The 20,898-nt window shown below is 43.0% G+C and overlaps 1 protein-coding gene across 4 annotated transcripts in view; it reads right to left on the bottom strand.

The window, feature by feature from the left end:
- Positions 1-20,504, bottom strand: part of TPP2 (tripeptidyl peptidase 2) — a 58,850-nt gene extending 38,346 nt beyond the window's left edge. For 2 of the 4 annotated variants that reach the window (XM_074378493.1, XM_074378494.1), the window contains exons 1-5: positions 20,244-20,501; positions 13,626-13,754; positions 5,048-5,143; positions 3,187-3,291; positions 2,330-2,454 (exon numbers count right to left, since the gene is read on the bottom strand). In XM_074378493.1, coding sequence (XP_074234594.1) covers positions 2,330-2,454; positions 3,187-3,291; positions 5,048-5,143; positions 13,626-13,754; positions 20,244-20,408 — 620 coding nt within the window. In that variant the 5' untranslated portion in view covers positions 20,409-20,501. Of the gene's footprint in view, positions 1-2,329; positions 2,455-3,186; positions 3,292-5,047; positions 5,144-13,625; positions 13,755-20,243 lie in introns of all 4 variants that reach the window. The other 2 variants (XM_074378496.1, XM_074378495.1) reach the window with 2 other exon arrangements.
- Positions 20,505-20,898: the final 394 nt, after the last annotated feature.

Below are 20,898 nucleotides of genomic sequence, written 5' to 3'. Positions count from 1 at the left end.
GAAAGAATCCACACTTTTCATTAAACTCTCAAAGGAAACCTGAAGTAACAAGGTCAAACACCACTGAAAAGCAACCAATCAATGGTCTTTCCTTTGCGTAATCCTCCAAAAATAGTTTCTCTAACCAGTTTTTGCTCCATATTGAGTGACATGTTTGACACTACACATCCTGACAAATACTTGAGTACAGTTACGCTAGGTCACCTAGTAAGTGCAGAGACAGGGATTTATCAATTAGCAGAACTGGGGCGGCGGGCGGGGGGCAGACTGGACATTCTTGCTAAAAGCAAAACAAACAAACAAAAAAAGCAGGCACTTAAGGTCACTTTACCTCCCCTCAGAAATGGCTGGCATTTCTGAAATGAGAACACTTGGAGAGAGAGTCTAAATTTGCCTTAGGTAATTTGAGATCTTTTAAGATTTGCTTCAAAAAAGTCTGGACCTAACTCTGAGATGGGGCAGGGGAACTGAGGCTCTACACAATATACAATATTGTGCAAAAAAAAAAAAAAAAAAAAAAGGCTAGGTTATTTCCAGTAGCAGTTGAAAGTATGATTCTGCTGTATTTTTCATTTATTATACTGACATTTTCTAAAATGTTTTCTAGCTCTCAGATTTCATTTCACTTGACGTTTGATTAAATTTCATTTCCAACACAAAAAATTCTACAAGATGTCTTAGAATACTGTCCAGAAACTATTATTACACTGTATCCCTTGCTCCGTCAACTGCCTTAGAAACCAAGGGAAATTTCTGGAAACACACTGGCACCCTGGACAGCCTCATCCCCAACCCCCTTCCCCTGGGACAAAGTAGTCTGCGGTGTCTTCAGCAGCTGTAGGAAACACTTTAACTGAAACCACCCATTGTTCCACTACCCAACCCCTGCTAATATTAAAGTATTCCTTTACGTCCCTTTGCATCCTTTGCAGTAAATTTTCCACATGTACTGAATTTTGTACCTGGTATTTCCCTCACAGTTGACCTTGCCTCCTCTCCCACAATAAATCTGACCAAAGGTTTATCACTTGGAATGACTGTTTCCTGTTAGACCACACGGTGGCTGTACCAAAATTGACCGTATGTTTGATCGAATTTTAACATTACAAACACTTGATCAAAGTTTCTGGAAAGCTTTGGAAAAAACTGTTCACAATGAGTACACACCTGCATATGTACACACATCAAAACACACCAGAACACACAAACTGCGAGAATATTTACTATCATCTGGACAGAAATATTGTTCTATGCAAGTGTTTTGTCACCACTTTAGTCCCAAATGGAGCAGGGGTTTCTTATTCAATTGAAAACTTTATATTCCCATTATGAAAGATGAGTTAGTGCCCACATCCGCGGGAGGAAAGCCCTCTTTTAAGTCGGTGCATTGTAAACTAAACAGCTGGAGACAGTAATCAAGTTGCCATATCTTGCTCTCTATTTCCCATATCTTGGGGAACAATTCTTCGCATGTGAGCAGGCACTCAAAACTACAGAAGAGTTCCTGATGTCAAGTTTCAAGGAAGGGTCCCTGGTTTATTGCAGGGACCCTAAATATCTGTATTAACAACATATTCCTGCTTCTACACATGGTAGTTCAAGGAGACACGCTAGCCAATGCCAAGAAACACACCTGCAGTGTACAAGTCACTAAGAAAGTGGAAAATACATGACAGGTGACTCAGCATAAATCATCATCATTAGCAGCAGCAGAAGCAGCAGTGACAGCTTACACTTATCTAGTACCTACCATGTCTAGAAACAGCAAATTTAATTTTCACAAAACCCTCTGAGTCGGTACTATTGTTATCCCAACTAACAGATGAGGAAATAGGCCTAGAGGGGTGCAGATAAAGCATTCCAGGTCACTCAGCTAGGATTCCCTCTCAGAACCGAGCTCTTCCCTGCTGTACACACTGCCCTGTCTCCACCGGTAAACCTTTATCCACCCTCCTCTCTGTCCTTGAAACCTTTATAACAGACGCTTTGCAACTTTCTCTTGTGCTTACTCTCCAGACCACCCAGTTTCAATCAGGAACGTTTCTACATATACCCAGTGATCAGTCTGCTAATCCGTTTGATGACTACTATCTGGTTAATGAAATAGCTTCTTTAAAACAGATACGGGTCAGCTTTAGTGTGTAAAATACTAAGAGGTTCAAAAGTCTTATCCAAAACTACACAAAAGCCAATTTGGCTCTCAAATAGCTTTGCTTAGTGATATTAATGTCACATAAATCAAATCTCTGGACAGTTCTCAGGGTTTACTGTCCTTCAGAGTAGATAAACACATTTTTAAATGACGATCTATAAAGTACATACTGCTTACCTCCAGGTTTCACCATCATGCCACACCAAGCAGTCATATACAGGGCCAGGATCACTGTATTTTTTCTCAAAAGAGTTTAGCAATTCCACTTGACTCTGAAGCTCCTCCTTGATTAGTTTATTTGCCTAATCAATTTGAACATACATTAGTATTAGTACATTCTGCGCTCCTGAAAAGTGGAATTACTTACAACCAAAGACATGGTGTTACCAAGAGTAAACTCTTTTCACCCTGAAAAAATGTTAAGAAAATCTTTTTATATCAATTAAAATATTGAACAGTAAGAAAATACTTCTTGTACTCACTACATTCAGTCACTCACTACCTCTGCTTTGGGAAAGACACCGTGCCACACGCTGGTGCTGTCATTTGGCCAAGGGTGTTGGTCGCATACCTGTATGTAACCTGGATAATCCATTTCCAAAAGTAACACTAAAATTTCTGTAAAACAGTTTATCCACTGACTTTTAGATTTTTGTATCAGGACCGTTTCCACTTCAAATTTGTTTCTTAAGAACCCAAATAAATAACAGGAACCATGAATCATCTTATCTCTTTTAGAATTTGCTAAGTTAAATACATACTATATTCATAAGTACATACAAGCTGCTATTCAACCATTCTGAGCTATAAAATGAGAAATTCATATGCTTCAACCCAAGTATTTTTCAATGACATGTTATATTAGAGAATGCTCTACATTCACCTGAATGTAGGACTCAAGTGAATAAAACTTTAATTTTCACATGCTCCCCAAATCCTAAGTTGTGCTTCATTTTTATTTATTCAATATATTCTAAGAACTCTTAATTCTTTAAGAACGTGGTTATGTTTAAATGAAAGCGACTAGCACCGACTTGAGAAGGGCAGCTGTTGGCGACATCGAATTCCTCCTGCTTTCTACAGGCTTCTGCAAGGGCCACTCTGTGAGCAGGGTCCCAGATTTTTTCCTTCCGTTCTTTCTGCAAAGATAGAAAAATTATCTTACAATGAGGCTGACATTCAGGTAAATCTAGAAGTCACTTATACAGGAACCTAGTTATCAGCTGCGATGCTATACAACTCTCACAGAGGTTTAAAAACAATTGTTTATAATCAAGTTGATAAAGCAATGGATCAGTTTATTAAAAATGGAGTAGTTAATTCACCATACCTAAGTTTTAAGAGAACAAGTTTACCAAGGCACACCCAGTGTATTTTCATACAACATACGCCCTAATTTAAATCCTTCCATTCTCCACGAGTAGGTAATACCATGTCAGATTACTGACTGAATTCTCAGTCATTTGAAGAAAAAGAAAGTACCGTATTCTGGGCCCTTACAGAACTGGGAAATGCCTTCAGCCAAGTGCAAGCAGGGGACGGAGTAAGACTGCGGCTGCATTTTCATGGATACGCAGGCCTTCTCAAGCGCCTCCCTCTCCACCTTACTTTTTTCCTACCCTCTTTGACTTGATAGGGTTCTTTGCTACTGAAAGTGGTCTTACCTTCACCTCTGGAGTCTTTAACCCATAGTGCCTCCCAGTGGAAGTCTGCTAGTTAAAGAAATCCTTTCGAAAAAAATAATCAACTCAACAGAGCTAAGGAAGGGGATCTGCCTTAACTTAACCACTCTATTTGCATGTTAATTTGTACCTTAACATAGTTGATTAAATTTTATATAGTGTATAAAGATACTGTGCTATCTAGGTGCATTTCAGCCTGAAATTTTAAAATAAAATAGTATCCAGTAAGAGTTCAGTTACGTGCATTTACTTTTTGTAATTCTTTTTCACAATGATTAGAATCTGACAAAATAAGGTTATATACATAAAATGCTGAATAACTTCTTAAGGGTTCACAGGCCCCTGGAGAAGCAAGTCACAGTACTATGACCAGGTAAGAGGGCCCACAGGTCTTGGCCAGCAGGCTCCTTTGCAAGGACTACATCTTGTTTTACAGCTGAAACCCTGATCTTTATCAGCACCTGGTGTTAGCAGTCTGCTAAAGCAGCACTGCCAAATGTGACCGCCACCGGCCACATGTTGCTATCAAAACTTAAACATGAAAATATTGCATAAACTTTCATTTTCTTTGTAATACTTGCCCCATTTTGAGTTCTCAAGAGCTACGGGTGGCTCATGGCTACTGTAATGGACAGATGACGAACATTTCAAGCACGTCCAGCATCACGGAAAGTCGACTGTGCTGTTTTAAAGCAGGCCCCTTATCACACAAGTTACCATTCTTATCTCTCTAATGACAGACTGTTTCCTATACTTTGGCTGCTTTAGGTCTGAGTAATCCTTCCCCTAATACTGAAGGATGACTAACTGGCATCAAGAAAGTGAGTTAAATGGTAGGAAAATGGAATAAACCACCACGGAACTGACATGAACAGGAATAGACAAGGCAGCCCATCTTCAAGTCGATGGTGTTTCACCTTCCTCAAGTCACAAAGCCCTTCAAAGCCCCGAAGAAAGCAAATCCCATCTCCTGGAAGAATGCAAATACAAAGCATCTGAATATCCACAGCATCTTCACAGGTTCCCTAAGCTCATCCATGCATCCAAGATTAAGAACCACGAACGGGTAACATTCTGTGGACCAGAATCTTCCTTGAAACAGCCATCACTTCCAGACCCCCAAATAATTAAGAGTTATCGGGATTTTATGAAATTTTTCCCTCCATAAGAATAAAACTTGAGAAGAGGTCATTGACACTAGATTGTACATTACCTGTATCCTTTCCTTGAGAGCCTTTGGATAGAAATCATAGCCATTTTTTATGCCAATGTGATATCTGCCTGAGGGATTTGTCCAGTTCGCAGGAATCTACAGAAAAAAAGTTAAGTTTTTCACTCACTAAATGCTTCCCAATTCCAATGATGCAGCACTGGGGAAAAAGGTATTTTACTCCGATCCTAATGGCTCAAATTCGATGAGCAGGCTTACGTATTAGAGCAGTATTTTAAATATTCTAAGTTGTCACTTCATACCTCTCATCAATAGGATGGTTTAACCAGAATACCTTTCATTTATACAATGCTATATAGTTTATAAAGTGCTTTCAACATCACACTACACCACTAAGATCTTCAGTCCCCAGCCATCAGTGACACCTCACCTCCTTGCACCACTCCATCCTACTGCCCATCAACGAGGGGAGGGGAAGCAATTTACAGAACCTCTCCATGCTGAGGTTTCCTGTTGAGAAAAAGTCCTTCACTCTTCCCCACAACACCACAGGGATAGGCCCAGATACCACAAAAAGAGCTCTTTGAGTTCTTAAGAAGAAAGGTCTATAAAATCATGTTAATTACATGTAACATCTTACAGTAGTCTTTCCAACTATCTCGAAGTATTTAAAAATTACACTTCAAGCTTTTAGTTAACAGACTGATGCAAAGAGTATGCCCAGTTTACAAATGGAGAAAGCAAAGACGTAAAAAGAAATCAAATTGCTGGTCCAAACCACAGGAAAGTTGACAAGGAAATTGAAATTGAAATCTAGTTCCATCAAGGAGACAAGAATTCGGTATAAAGGATGTGGTCAGATAAACCTGGCGGTGAGTCCAAACTCTACCACGAACCAGGAAGAACCCCCAGGCTTCTGCTTTCTTACATGCAAAAGGAATAATCCTTACCTTACGATTCCCATGAATAATAAAGTGCACTGAACATCAGCCACCTGAAATGTCAATCAAGGAAATGTGGAATATCCATTTTCCTTGTAATCACAGGACCCGTCATTTAAAAAGTTTTTATGTTGTGTTTTTGTTTTTTAGGGGGGAGGGAGAATTAGGTTTATTTGTTTATTTTTAATGGAGGTACTGGGGATTGAACCCAGGACCTCTACCACTGAGCTACACCCTCCCCGCTAAAAACAGCTTGTAAATGTGCACAGGTTATGAGGTTGCACTATCCAGCCCGCAGAGCTGGCTGACTCACGATGCTCAGTTGTGCAGCACTGTTAACTGACCCATCCCCAACGGCCCCTTCGTCAAACCATTTCCCAGGTAGGAAGGCTCTGGAAGCAATTTTCTCACAACGAAACAGAAGGAAACATTCACGCACAGAACTTCAGCGGTCTACTGACTTTACAAAGCCTGCACATCAGTAGCCATTTCTGAATCGACTGGATGTCTGGAGTATGTGAAATTTCCCATACGTTGGTAAACAAACTAGCACTGTTCATTAAAAACTTACCAGCCTTCTTTAGAGAACAGGGCTAACTCTAATGCTCTCACAACAGCCCAACAGTGACACAACAACAATAATAACAAAATGTTGCAACAACAAAAAGGCAAGTCGTCACTAGCTGGCAAATTCAAAGACTGTTTAATCACAGGTGTCTCACTACACAGGTGGCTTTGTAACCGCATGCTAGTGACAACTTCTTTGTGCAAACAGACTACAAAAACCTGTGAAATGTCAAAGGATTCAACAGAATAACTGATTAAAATAACTGCAAAATAATCAGGTGTTAAGATATAATCACAATTACTTAAAATATATAATAGAATAAAAATAATCCAATAGACATAATCTATATTAATTAAAAATAGACCAAATTCTGCAGGCCCATGAAACCAGATACTTCTGAAATCACTCACAGTAGAGGCAGACTAGTTACTTATAAGAACTAAACTAAACTAAAATAAAATCAGAAAATAAAAATTATTTAGGCAGGAAATAGCTCAGTGGTAGAGTGCATGCTTAGCATGCATGAGGTCCTGGTTCAATTGCCAGTACCTCCATTAAAAAACAAAAATTATTCATAGTCATGGTTCTGCTAGCTAACCATAACCAGTTAAGAGTACAGCTAACCGCTCTGAGGCAATTATCGAATGCGTCATTCTACATATTTGAGTATAGTTATTTTTGGTCTCTTTTAAAATCAAAGTGTTTTATTTTGACCATTTTAAGCTGCTCTCTTTAAAAGAGTTTTAATAATGTGATAGCTATTCACAATTTAGGGTCAGGAAGGATTTCTTTTTTTCCTATCAAATATAATTCTAAGAAACTCAGTGCGGTCGATCATATTTACTCAGGTATCTACTGCTTCTTTTGCTCTCCGTGTCTGCTGTTTCACGTTTTCTTCCTGTCTGAAAAGCCTCTTTTCCACTGCTCTTTTAAAGCTTATCTGCTGGCTACATGCTTTATTTACTTCATCTGGGAACGCCTTTATTTCACCCCTCTCCCCTGAACAATACGTATTTTCACTGGACACAGAATCTGGAACTGACAGATCTTTTCTTTCTGCACTGGAGAGATGTGCCCATCTTTCTGGCCCCCGTCGTTCTGATGGGAAGGCTAAAGTCATCTGACTCTTTTATATATATATATATATATATATATACACACACACACACACACACATATACACATACATACACATACACATCTGACTTATATATATATAAAATGAGTCACTTTTCTCTGGTCATTTTCAAGACTTTTTTTCTTTGTCTTTCACTTTTAACAACGTGATTAGGATGTTTCTGGGCATGAATTTCTTTTCATCTATCTTATTTGAGGTTCGCTCAGCTTCTTGAACTGGTGTCTCTGCCAAACTTGGGAGACTCTCAGTCACTATTTTTCCAAATATATTTTTTTCAGCAGCACACTCTGTCTCTTCTTTCTTGGGGTCGGATGTACAAATATTTGACCATTTGTATTGAGCCACAAGTCCCTAAAGCTATGTTAGTTATTTTTCAGTTTTTTCTCTTCATTATTCAGAACAGCTGTTTTCCACTGACTGACCTTCAAGTTCACTGACTCAGACAGACTCCTGTCATCTCCATTCTACTGCATCGGTCCAGTGAGGTTTCCTTAAAATCTCAGTCATTGTAAACTTCAGTTCTAAAATTTCTATTTGAGTGTTTTTTTTTCTTAACAGCTTCTTCACCTCTGTTGAGAGTATCAGTTATTGCTGTGTAACAAATCACCACAAACCCTGTGACTTAAAGAACACACATTTACTGTTTCACACATTGTGTCCATCAGAAGCTGGAAAAGCTTAGCTGGATCCTCGACTTGGCTTCAACCCAGGTGCTGGCCAGGGCTCTACTCTCACCTGGAGCTTGACTGGTGATGGGTTTGCATCCAAGCTCGCCCAGGCTGTTAGAGGTTCCTTCCCTCTGTCTGTAAGACTGAGGGCCACTGATTCTCACTGGTTGTCAGTCAGAGTAAGGATTTCTTAAGACTTAAAAAAAGCCCTAATCAAAAAGGCCAAAGATTGACAATCAACTACATCAAATTTTAAAATTCTAATCATCAGAAGACATCATTTGGAAAGTGAAAATACGAGTACAGAGTGGGAGAAGACACTTCAAAAACATGCAACCCAAGGGCAAGTATATGGAAAACATACAAGGAAATCCCACAAATCAGTAAGGAAACGGCAAATCAGTGTTAAAAACAAAGGGCAAATGAACTCAAACTGGCACTTTACAAAAGAGGAATCCCAAACGTCTAAGCAACATGTAAAAAGGTGCCCAGTCTTATTAGCAATTAGAGAACTGCAAATTAAAACCATGTGATACACCAAGATTCCCAGCCTATCTGCAAAAATTAAAAAGCCTAAAAACACCAAGTGTTAGCAGTGCAACTATTAAAGCTCCCATATACTGCTAGTGGAAATGTATTTTAGCACAAAGACTTGGAAAAGCCTTTTGGCATCACCTAGTAAAGGTGTATCTTGATGACGCAGCAATTCTGCCCCTAAGTACACATCCTGGAGGCATCTGAACCCGTGTACACAGGATGTGTTTACAAGAGTGCTCTCTGAAGAACTGCTCGTAACAGCCCCAAACTGGAAACAACTCCACCGTTCAGCAGCAGAATGGACAGAGCCAAATGTCTACAAACCGTGCGGTAAGCACAGCAACGACATGGAACAAATTCTCACTCCATGCGAGCCATGGCTGACTCTCATGACTCTGCAAACACAGGAAAATACGACGTGAAATGACACATTAAGTGAGGCCATTCGTGTAAAGCTTACAAATAGGACAATATATTCCACGTAGAGATGGTAAAACCACAAAGGAAAACAGAGAAATGATTATCACGAAAGTCAAAATGCACTGTGCTCTGGACAACACAGGAAGCTCTGAGGCATGGCAATACTCCGTCTTATCTTATCTGGTGGTGGATAAAACGGTGTTCGCTTTAATTATTCATTAAACTGTACACAAGAGTTTCATGCACTTTTTTTATGCCTGTACATTTTACCATGAAAGGTTTTACATTTCTATCACTTTTCTGCTTCTACTTGCTCCTAAGAGCACCAATGGCCTTAAGTAACTGACCACCAGCTTCTCAAGAAGATGTAGAAACAGCATTCTAGAGAATGAGATGATGAATGTTCACAGCATCTAACTAGTGCTTGATCTTAAACTGCGAGAAGAATGAGACGTTACTGTCAGCAATTTATGGGCTTTGGAAGAAGCAGAATTAGAATACAGGTATTTAATTAATTTCAAAGCACAGTTAAATCACAGACACTTGAAGACTTTACTGTGTTGCTTCCTGAAAATTGTGTACTAAAGAGTTTTGAGACCCTATTAGCTAGAATCCTAGTGACTAATAACATTATCCTTTTTAATGACTACTGCAAAATATCTGAATACCTGCACATCCTCAAAAAAACCGACTGACTGTGTGTGCAGGTGTGTCCTGTGTACAGATGGAGAAGGCAACTGTAACCAAGAAGTTGGTGGAAAGTCTGTAGGAGGAACAATCAGACTCTCGCTGTCCATCCGGCATCCTGCATGAAGCTGACCAGCCAGGCAACTGTCCCTATTTGAACCAAGAAGAGCTGGGATGTCAACTTTCTGGACAGGCTTACCCAGCAGAGGCAAGAGAAGAGACACAATGAAGAGTCTGTAAGAGATCTCCCCGGCACCTGTCAGGGAGGGAGTCCCTGAACCCTGGCGGCCAGGCTTATCTCTCACTCCTCACACCAAGTCCCAGGCCAAACATGCTAAGGCCCTTTTTGAAGTAATTGGGCACTTCAATGGGAAAAATATACTATCTACTGAGATCCTGGGGTCTCCCACGACAGTATCATTACCCCAGAGGGAGACTCACATCAGACTCTCCACAGAGAGCACTTCCAATCACCTTTGCGTGTGCTTTGTTCAATCAGAGACAGCGGGGGTGGGTAGACGCCCGAGGAAAAGCTCTCAAGGAAAAAGCAGAGCACAAGGAAGAAGAGGCGGCAGGGAGGGAGGAGGGGGTGCAAGAGGAAGAAGAGGAGGAGGAGGGAGAACTCGAGGCAGGGGGTAAAAAGAAAAGGAAGAGAAGAAATCACTGGATAAAACGTCAGGACAATGATATTTTCAGATAAAATGTTGCATACATGAAACAAAAATATGCTCTGAGTGAACATGAACAGACTTCTGCAATTAAAAATAGGCAAAATGTAACAAAATTCAATACATGGTCCGAAGAAAAAGTTGAGAAAATTTGGGAACTCTCAGGAAGGAGAAAAACTAACAAAAGCAATGAAGAAAAGGTGGAAAACATAAGAAAACTGGAGGATCAACTCAAGAGTTCTAGTATCCGATCACCAGGAGTAGCAGATAAAAGAACAGCAAAATAGTGGGAGGAAGTAATAACCTAAGAGACAACGCAAGAAAATTTCTCAGAAGTGAAGGACCTGACATTTAAACCCTCTTTTCCCACAGTTTGAATTCTACAAATAAATCTAAAACTAGACGGAAAAAATTCAAAAATAAAAAGTATTAGCATATCTTTTAAGACTCTGAAGATCACGTACCAAAGACTTAACCCTGGCTGAGCAGGAATTGGTGGGGAAACGCGGAAAGGGGACTGAACTTTTCTTGTTACAAGACTTGTGTAAGGTTCTTAAAACTATGTAGACATATTGAATACAATTAAAGTTTCAACAAAAAAACCCCACTATACTGATGGGCTAAGAACAGCTCATAATACAGCTAAAGAAATATGTCACCAAGTTGAGAAAGGACATAAATACCAATCTGTCAATTTTCTGATCTTATTTCACAGCCACATACACGATACACTCCTCTACCTGTAAGCACGAGCAACGCCGTCCGTGCGCACGGTCCGTCTAGAGCGCGGGCTGGTACAGCTATTGAAAAATACATACTGAGGATAAGACTTTATATGATTCTAAATCTGCCTGACTTACCAGGAGGGCCCTCTAGTTTCCCAGAGTAATGTAACTAACTCACAGGAATCCCAGGTTTCTTTGAAACATACTATAAATAACAAGGTTGACTCGGGAAAGACAGGCAAAACTACAGTAATTCAGATGTGCAGAAACTCATTTCCCAGCAGTCTTTCTTTTTGAAGCATATGGTGTCTTTGTCAGCTTGGGTGACACAGACTGGGTGGTTCAAACAACAGAAATTGACTTTCTCGCAGTTCTAAGGAGCACAAGGTCAGGGTGCTAGCGTGGTCTGATTCTGGGGCCTCCCCAGCCCGCAGGCAAAGCCTTCTCACTGCGTCCTCAGACAGCAGAGAAAGCAAGCTGGCCCTTGTAATCCCACCACGGGCCCCATCCTCATGACCTCACCTAACACTGTCACTTCTCACAGGTCCTGCCTTCTCATACCATCACACTGGGTGTTAGGACTTCAAAGTATGAATTCAGGGGTCACACATTCAGTCCACAACACATGGAAAAAGCAGCAAAATTTGGACATGAATGCCTGCCACCTGCCTGTGACAGGTAGACTCTAAGATGACCCACAGTCTTCTCTCCTTATAGAAGGCAGAACTGAATACAGTGAGGTGTCATCCTGTGATGACGTTACAGTAAGTAAAATGGCAAAGGTGGAGAGATTTTGCAGATGCAGCCCAATGTCCCTATTCAGGTGACTGAGTTAATAAAAAAGAAGTGTCTCCTGGGGGCCTGACCTAATCAAGTGAGCTCTTCAAAAGAGAGACTGGGGCCATCCCCAAGGTCGTCAGAGATGCTCCTGCTGGCCTTGAAGAAACACAGTCATGCATGCCACAGCTGCAAGGAATGAGTTCACCCAACAGCTATGTGAACTGGGAAGACCACTCTGAGCCTCAGACCAAAGCCCCAACCAACACCTGACTGAGGTCTTGTGAGACTCTGTGCAGAGAATCACAAGTTGTGCCCAGACTCCTGACCCAAAGAACCAGTGAGACAGTAAATGCAGGAATGTACACGGCACACTGCTATTTTGTGTTAATTTGTTATGCAGCACAGAAACTAACATCTTGCCATAACAACCTTCTCCAAAAGATCAGGTCTAAACATAATTCAGATAGATGGCAAAAGATCAAGAGTTAAATATAGTTCTTTAAATATCTTAATAATCATAAATTTATTTTCCAAACTAATTCTGCATATTGTTTGAAAAGATAGGAGTACTGAATCACAATCAAAATCCTTGTCATCTAACAAGGTCATTAGCTAGTATCTCATGAACTGCTTTAGGTTTGCTTCCTAATCATCTTTCACGTGAGCTTACCCCAGCCTTTCTGTCAAGTATGCAGAGTAAGATAAAGCCAGACATTCAAGTCCATAAATATAAAAGCCTAAATATTTCACGTTTGAGTTCCCAGAAGGGAAAAGAGGAAGGCAAAACGACATTCTCATCACTTTCCCCACTTTTCCTTTTAAAACTTAAAATTTTTAGAATTCAACCACCATATTGAAAAACAGATCCCAATTTTAAGCCCACTATCAAACAGCAAAAACAATGGCTTCCACGGAGATGGACCCTAGGGGTCCACACTTCCTGGTACCCATGCCCCTGTAAAACCCTCTCTCTGTACGTGTACACCGGACCTACTGACTCACTTCTAATGAAAAGAACATGGCAGAGGTGATGGGATGTCACTTTCAACATGGTCTTATAAAAAGACCACGCCTTCATCTGGGCATGTTCAGACTGCTCAGCCTGGGAAGACAGATGCATGTTGTGAAGCAACATGTATTCCCCCATGTGCTGAGGAACCCAGCCTGCCAATGACCACAGACTCCCCTCCCCCAGCCACGTTGAGCCTTCAGATGAAACCACAGCGCTGGCCAACAGTTAGCAAGCTCAGCAGAGATCCTGAACAGAGGCACTCGGCTAAGCCATACCCAGATTCTTGACTCACAGAAACTGTAAAAGAATAAATGTCTGTTGTTTTAAACCATGAAGTTTTGGGGTGATTTGTTATACAGCAATAGGGTAACTAATACTCACCACACCATGAAAGGTAAGCGAAAAACGTTAAGATGCTCTAAGGTGACAGCACACAGAAAAAGAAAGAAATTCAATAAAAAGATAAAAGCTCCAACCTTAAGCACTCTTCCTGAAAGACCAGTAACTTCCCCATCTTTTGGCTCTACCACTGTAGCAGTATTCACATCACCACTTCCTGTTGTGTCAATGATGTCAATGATTTTTGGTTTTCCATCAGTTGTAACCTGAAAATTAAGAGACAATTAAAACATGAATCATAGATTGTAGTTTTTATCCTTAAAGCAACGCCAACCCCCACATGTATGTGCATGTATATGTACACGTATATAAAATATCCTGTAAAATCTGCATTCATTTGGAAAAAATAACTAAATTATTTTAAGCCAAAAGCCTGACAAACACTAATGAGAAAATTCAGTCATGGAAAACACCACAGAATCCTTCAAATGGTTTTGTAAGTTCAGGTAACAAATACTTACTGAGGCTTTACCAGAGGCCACATTCTGTGGGTGCTGCTGGGGACACAGCAATGATCAATACACAAAGTCCTTGACCTGACACACTTTGTGTCATGTGGACTCAATAAACAAATGAATCACATATATAACATGTCAGATGGTGATCATTACCACAAAGAAAAATTAAGGGAAAGGAGATGTGGTATGGGGCTTTCAACATCAACTAGGCTGGTCAAGAAGGGTCTAACTGAGAAGGTAACATTTGAGAAAGATCTGAAGAAGGTGCGTTTTGGACTGGACAAGGCCAAAACTTTAAGGGAAAAATGTTCGATAACATTTCATGGTCAGAGGCCATACTAATGCTCAAACTTCTTAAGTCAAGTTCAAACCTACTACTCAAACTTGTTTATCTCCAGGCTTTGCCATCTCAGGAAATCAACACCTACCCAGCTGCTCAAGCCAGAAACTTAAAAGTCCTCCTCTGACTCTTCAGTTTACTCCTCACAGCAAATCTGCCAGGAAGTCCTCGTAGTTCTACCTCTAAAGTGCAGTTCAAATCCACCTTTTCCTAATGTCCACTACCGGCGTCCCCCCCAACCCCCCCCACCACCTGGCTGCCACTCCCGGGGGTCCCGCCACATTAACAGTGAAACAAGCTGGATCCCGTCCTCCCCTGCACCCCGCAGGGCCCTCAGAGAGCTCACTCCGGAAAGCCTCTGCCTCTGCCGGCGGGCCCAGCCCTGCCCAGGGCCCCAGGGCCTCCTGTCAACTCCTGGGAACTGCCCTCCTCCTTCCTGCCTCAGAGCCTTTCATACACTCAGCAGTGCCTGGTAGGTACTCAATACATATTTGGTTGCTGGACGACCTGACGCTGATCTCTTAGCACTAAGACTGACTTTCCTCAGGTGTGTTTCCCGGCCAGCCCCAGACCTTCGTTTGGGCCATACTGACTGCTACAGCTAACAGTAATACTGAATTTCCATACTGCTTTTGTCGGAAAAACCAAACCTGGGCTCTTTCGGAGCTAGTTTTGCAGAGGAAACTTGCAGCATTCACGATGCCAACACTGAGTTAACAACGGGAATTAGGCACAGGAACACAGAAAAGACTGAAAAAAGAAGACCTACCCCCCCCACAACCTCAACAGAGAAACAGAAATGCAAAAATAAATGTCAACCGTGTGACCAGACCACAGCCTTCCGACTCCTTCTCCACCCGGAGAATCCACCGTCTTTCAGATGAAGCTCAGTGTCTGTATCTGGGAGACCAGGTCACGCGCCCCACTCCCAACACCAACCGCAGGGTCCTCAATGCTTCGTAGCTAAGCTGCACCCAGAAGGAGGACAGGGAATTCACTATGAGGAGAAACTAAGAAACAGTTTTTAATTTACAAGGCAAAACAAGGGGGTGGGCTGGTGGGTTCCAAATTTCACCCCAATTGGCAACCACCCGGGGGCGACCACTGCCAGGGCCGCAGAGCTGTTATCTTCATGTTCAGTCGTTCCGAAGCTGCATGTTCACTTCTCCGGGGCTGACTACGCTAGTAACAAGCGTTCTAATTTGCTCAGAAGGCTCAAAGCCACAATGTAAAACAAAACATCGCTGTGGAAATCATACCACGGTTATAAAGTTATGGTAAAACTTAAATCAGATACTGATTTTGAAGGGACTGGCTAAACATCTTTAAAAATACAACAAAATGAAAATAAAGTCATGAAGGAAAATGAAAGAAAATCTAACAAAAACAGAAGCCACTAAGAGGAAGTTAATACTCTCCTATAAAGTTAAAACTAGCTAGATCACATACCAAGAACATAAGCGAAGAATTTTGTTTTAAAATGTATTTCAAATAAGTACATAATTTGAAAGCTACACCATAGCACTAAGAACACAAATCATTTGTCTTCATTTTCTCAATGAGCAAACAGCTTCAGTGACTTGAGATCAAGAATCACAAGAGATCACTAACAAGTCAGGCACAGATCCCTTCATTAGAAACCTCCTTATCAGCACGTGAGCAAAGGAAGAATGCCTAACGGGATTTAGAGGCTTATTTACCATTCACTATCGCCATGAGCTTTACCCACTAGGACCTCTCTCCCCCACTAAAAATTCTTATAAATGCAGTCGTCTATTGATGTGCTTGTTCCTTCACCATTAGGTAAGGAGAGCCACTCCACTGGAGATCATAAGACACAAGAGGGAATTTAGGGTCGGGAAGGAGAGGTTTTGAAAAGACAGATCAGCTGAGAATTGTGCAGCAGAGCTCGGAGAGGAGAGGAGAGGAGACCGAACTGCTAACATCAGGCCTGCAGCCTTTATCTTTCGGTAGCGGAGAGGGGAGGTCACAGGGGAAAGAGGGACTGGAGGTGCAGTTATGAGGCGAGCTAAGGAGATAAGCCCTGGGAACTGGGGTGGGAGACTGAGAGACGCTTACTGGGCAATGCTGGCTGAACAGAACAGAATCGGCCTACAGCTTCTCCCTAAAATGTCAAGAATCTAAGTTAACTTTGTTTCTCCACTGAAACTGTTACGGTGGAGGAGTTGGGGAGGGTTTGCAGAGGATCAGAACAAAAGGAGTGAAGGCCTCAAATTATTTTGCACCAAACAAAATGAATGTATGATAAGTATTTACTTGAAGTTTCAGGGAAGACACTGAGAATACTCTTTTAAGCAAAAAAAGGTATTTCATAAACAAACACTATATTTAATGACTATTATTCCAAGAATATTATGCTGAATGAATGACGGGCTTTGCTTACAGTCCAGTTAGGAAGACAAGTGAGAAAAGAGGGACAGCAACACAGGACAGTAAGTAGTAAAGGCAGGGGGGCATCTATGAGAACAAGGAAGAGCACAAAACCCGCCCGGGAAGTCGGGAAGGGCTGACGGAAAGGGAGGTAATACAACTTGAAACTGATCGACAGCACCCGGTGTTAGGGACCAAGTCCCCATCTGCAGTAATTTACTTACTGCACCCATGGCAGTTTAGTGAATGTAAAAACAGGCTTTCTAGGACCACTTGTAACCTCCCCCCACAAGCCATTTTTTCTCCATGAGGACATTATATACATTATCACATATATACATTTTTTCCCCATTCAGCACAAACTGTTACAAGCACACTTCATATGAAATTAATTTAGATATATGCTTTTGAAGAACTTCAACTTAGCCAGGAAACGGGTAGTAACCTGTAAACCGAAATACTAAAATGAAACATTTTCAGTGCTACAGGAGGATATGAACAAGCTGCTATGAGAGCAAACAGGGAAAAGAAACTGTCACCAGGGACTGGGCCTTATTCCTCTCTGAACCACAGGTCCTAACACAGCAGCGGGCACAGACATAAATACACAGTAGGGGGCTGAGTTAAATTAGCAGATATCCCCAAAGTAACAGGGTGAAGGCCCAGCTGGGCATCTAGGGGTTAAGGAGGAGTTTACAGGTGATCATAGAAGGCTTGCAGGCAGATTAAACCCCATGTGCAAAGGCAGGTGTTGGGGAAAACCCTGGAACATCTGGGTGAGTGGAAAGGTGTGATATGTTCTTGGCGGAAGCACAGCGTAGATGGCGGGGCTGGGAGCGGATGCGGGCAGAAGCAGTGGTGAGATGAGACCCGAGGTGACGCGAGGAGCTGTCCTTGGATGGGGAAGGGCCATGCAAAGCTCAGATTTGGGGGTTTTTATGCAAAGGCAACCACGATGCCCAAATAGTTTTGTTTTATATTAAGCAAGGGTGTGATGGGAGGGGTTTTTTTCCAAGGAAAGTTAACTTTGGCAAAGTGAAGAACGATCAATGTAAAGCAGGACTGGTGGCTGGAAGACCCGCTGGTCACCACCTGTTTATTTCCAGGCCCAGTCCAAGCCCCATCTCTCGACTATGAAGCTTGACGGGTCCAGTTCTCAAGGGTCCCCTGATCAATCTCTGCTAACAGTTTCAGTCTGCAGGATTACACCATCTCTTAATGCAAAATGTTAGGTGCCTGGGAGGTGCCTGAACAGTTACTGAGGAAAGACTTAATCACTTATTTAATTATTAGTCATGCAATCCACCCTCTACATTTAACAAGGCTCCACAGCTGTCACTAACGAGAACTGGGCCCAAGGCTGGCACCAAAGAATGGGACTCCCCACTGTGTTCCTGAAAGTTCTGTCTTGTGCTACTAGTCCGCTACTCAGACCCCATCTGCCTTCCCAAATGTCCAGTTCAAACTCCTCTTCCTGTTTCATTCTTTCCTTCCTTTTCATACCCACCTTATCTTTATGATGTATACACAGATCTACAAAATACATTTTTAAGTTAAAGGTAAGGGGAAAAAAAAACCCTTAAAGAATTCACTTATGTTTCCCAGCCACCTTACTGAATTTCTTTCAAATGGCCATGTTTAGGTCAGTCTCTCAGAGTTAAGGTTGTTAGAAGATACGTGTTTTCATTTTACTTCAAATGTTAACTGCTCCAACATCTGGTATGACATGCAAATATCTAGTGTATGCTTATCCTTCAGAGAGTTGGTGATTTAAGATCCAGCATAAACTCCTTCTACTAAATATCCTTGCTTTAAAAAAAAAAGTGTTTAAGACTTTTTTGAGCACTTCAAAAAGTCACATGTAATTATCTCGGTTTTCATAGCAACACTGAGGGATGAGAGTTACTGTTACTTTATAGAGAGAGTAACAGGATTATTGATAAGCAGGTATGGGGAGTTCTACAAAAGCCTTTTTCCTGAGACCGTACTCCTCCAAACTCTTGTGACCCTCTTATTATCCTGACAAAAGAGCCAGTGAACCACTCACCCCAGCTGTTCTCCCCCCACTTATCCCTATAAAAAGTAAACATACACTACAACAGAATGGAAACCATTACTATCCTGTAATAAAGCCTCAATGAGGTGATAGATGTCACTGTTGTAAGTCTTCAGAGTTATTAATACAACTGTACCACCAGAGTTACCAGGAGGGCATATGTCACCTGCTCCTCTGCTGATGCACCAGGGCCACCAGGTGTGATGTACTCCTCAGCGCTGCTGAGGAATTAACAGGAGGAAGAGAGATTCCCAGAGGGATTCTCTAGAGTCCGCCAGACTACTTTCCTTGTTCCTCTGCATTACATCCTAACTTTCAAAATGCTACCTCAATTATTGGCACAATCAAGGATCCAGAGGTGGGAGAGGCACTGGCAAGGAAGAGAATTATTAAACTTCAGCGTGTTAAGAAATACAGAGGAAGGACTGATACAAGGAAGAGAGCAGCATACAGGATGAGCTAGGTTAGACTTTTGGGAGATGGATCTTGAACAACGGTGAAATTGTTCCTTAGTGGGTTTCAGTGAAAGGCTAAGGCTAAATTTACAAAAGTTAGGCTTTTAAGGCTGTAATTAGAATGCTTTCAATCGAGAGACACGTGTTTAAAAAACACCTTTCGGTATGGTACCTTGACCTAACGATTTCAAAGGTGCCTCAGGCAAAACAAAATAATTTTAAAAAATCATAAGGTATGTTGTTTAATGTTTTGAGGTTGAAAAAAAAATACAGAAGCATATTTTAATGCATCTGACGAGTTCGCCAAAAACAAACTAAAGTGGGCTCTTCTGTCAAAGACTAAGCCATGCGTTTCAATAACCCTAAATTTACAAGTCCACTGCAGAAGAGGGTTTAAAAATAGAATACACAGAACTACCAGAGGAAACAATTCCGGAAGTTGACTGAGTTATCTCCTTGAAAGCCGGCTTTCAGGTTTCAAGACAAACCATTTCTCCCCCAAACGAAACCGCCCGAACGACAGCAATAAAAAATGAAGTTCTGATGGGTCATTTGCCCCTTCTCTATTTCCTCCCCACCCCCACCCTCCCATAAATAATAAAACTGTAAAATCCCCGTTTGTAAATAAGAGGCACGGGCCGGTAGGCGCCAGAGACACGAGGGACCTGCGGAGGAAGGCGGTGTGGTGGCGGCAGCCCGAGGGCCCGGGCCTGGCAGCGCCTGGGCAGGAAGGGGCTTCCTGGGCGAAAGGCGGACCCGGGCGCCCCGGCCAGCCGCGCTGCTTTTGTCTGGGCCGGGATCACGGCCCAGCCGGGGCGTCCGGGCCCCGGCCCTTGTCCCCCGCGCGCCTGCTGCCCTCCGCCTCCTCCCGGTGCCCCGCTCCCGCTCGGCCGCAGAGCGGGCTTCGGCCTGCCGGGCTCCGACGCCGCGTCCCGGGCCCGCCGGCCGGCCGGCCCCCCGCGCCCCCGCGCCCGGGCCCTCGGCGGCCGCCGCACCTGCATGCCCGGAGCGCCGGGGTCGACCCCGGTGTCCAGGACGGCGATGAGCACCCCTCGCCCGTCATACTCCGGGTAGCGGCAGAGGAAGGACGCGGCCCCGGTCTCTTTCTTCGGGAGGAGGCCGTGGAAGGGGAAGGGCTCCTCGGTCGCGGCGGTGGCCATGGACGCAGGCTGGAGGACGGAGAAGAGGCAAACTGCCAGGCTGCGCGCGGACGGGCGGCGCGAGGACACCCGGGCGGCCGCGGGCCTGGGCGGGGGCGAGGGGCGGGGCCGGCCGCCCGCCAATCCCGGCCCGCCATGGAGAGGCGGCCAATCACGCGCTGCTACGTAAGCCAACGGCGCCGCTCTCCGGAGCCGGGCCGGAGTGTTACCCGGGCCGCAGAGAAGAAGGCGGAGTCTGAGGCATTGCTGGAGGGTTCGCGTCTCAAACCCGGGGTCTTAAGGAGACGCGCGTTTGGCGTTTTTAGGGGAGGGCCGGCTACCAAGCAAAGGGTCCACGTGTCCCGGGCTGAAGCCCTCCCCGGGGGCCCAGGAAGGAAATGGACCAGTCTGGAGTAGCGGGGACCCCTCGCTGGCAAGCGATGGTTTCAGAACTTGTGTTTGTAGACGAAACTTTTCGGTCGCTGCTGCAGGATCCCCAGTTGACCCGGGA

This window comes from Camelus bactrianus, chromosome 14 (genome assembly GCF_048773025.1).
Source record: "Camelus bactrianus isolate YW-2024 breed Bactrian camel chromosome 14, ASM4877302v1, whole genome shotgun sequence".
Classification (NCBI taxonomy): domain Eukaryota; kingdom Metazoa; phylum Chordata; class Mammalia; order Artiodactyla; family Camelidae; genus Camelus; species Camelus bactrianus.
The sequence above is the reverse complement of the archived record's forward strand: the minus strand, read 5'-3'. Positions and strand labels throughout refer to the sequence as shown.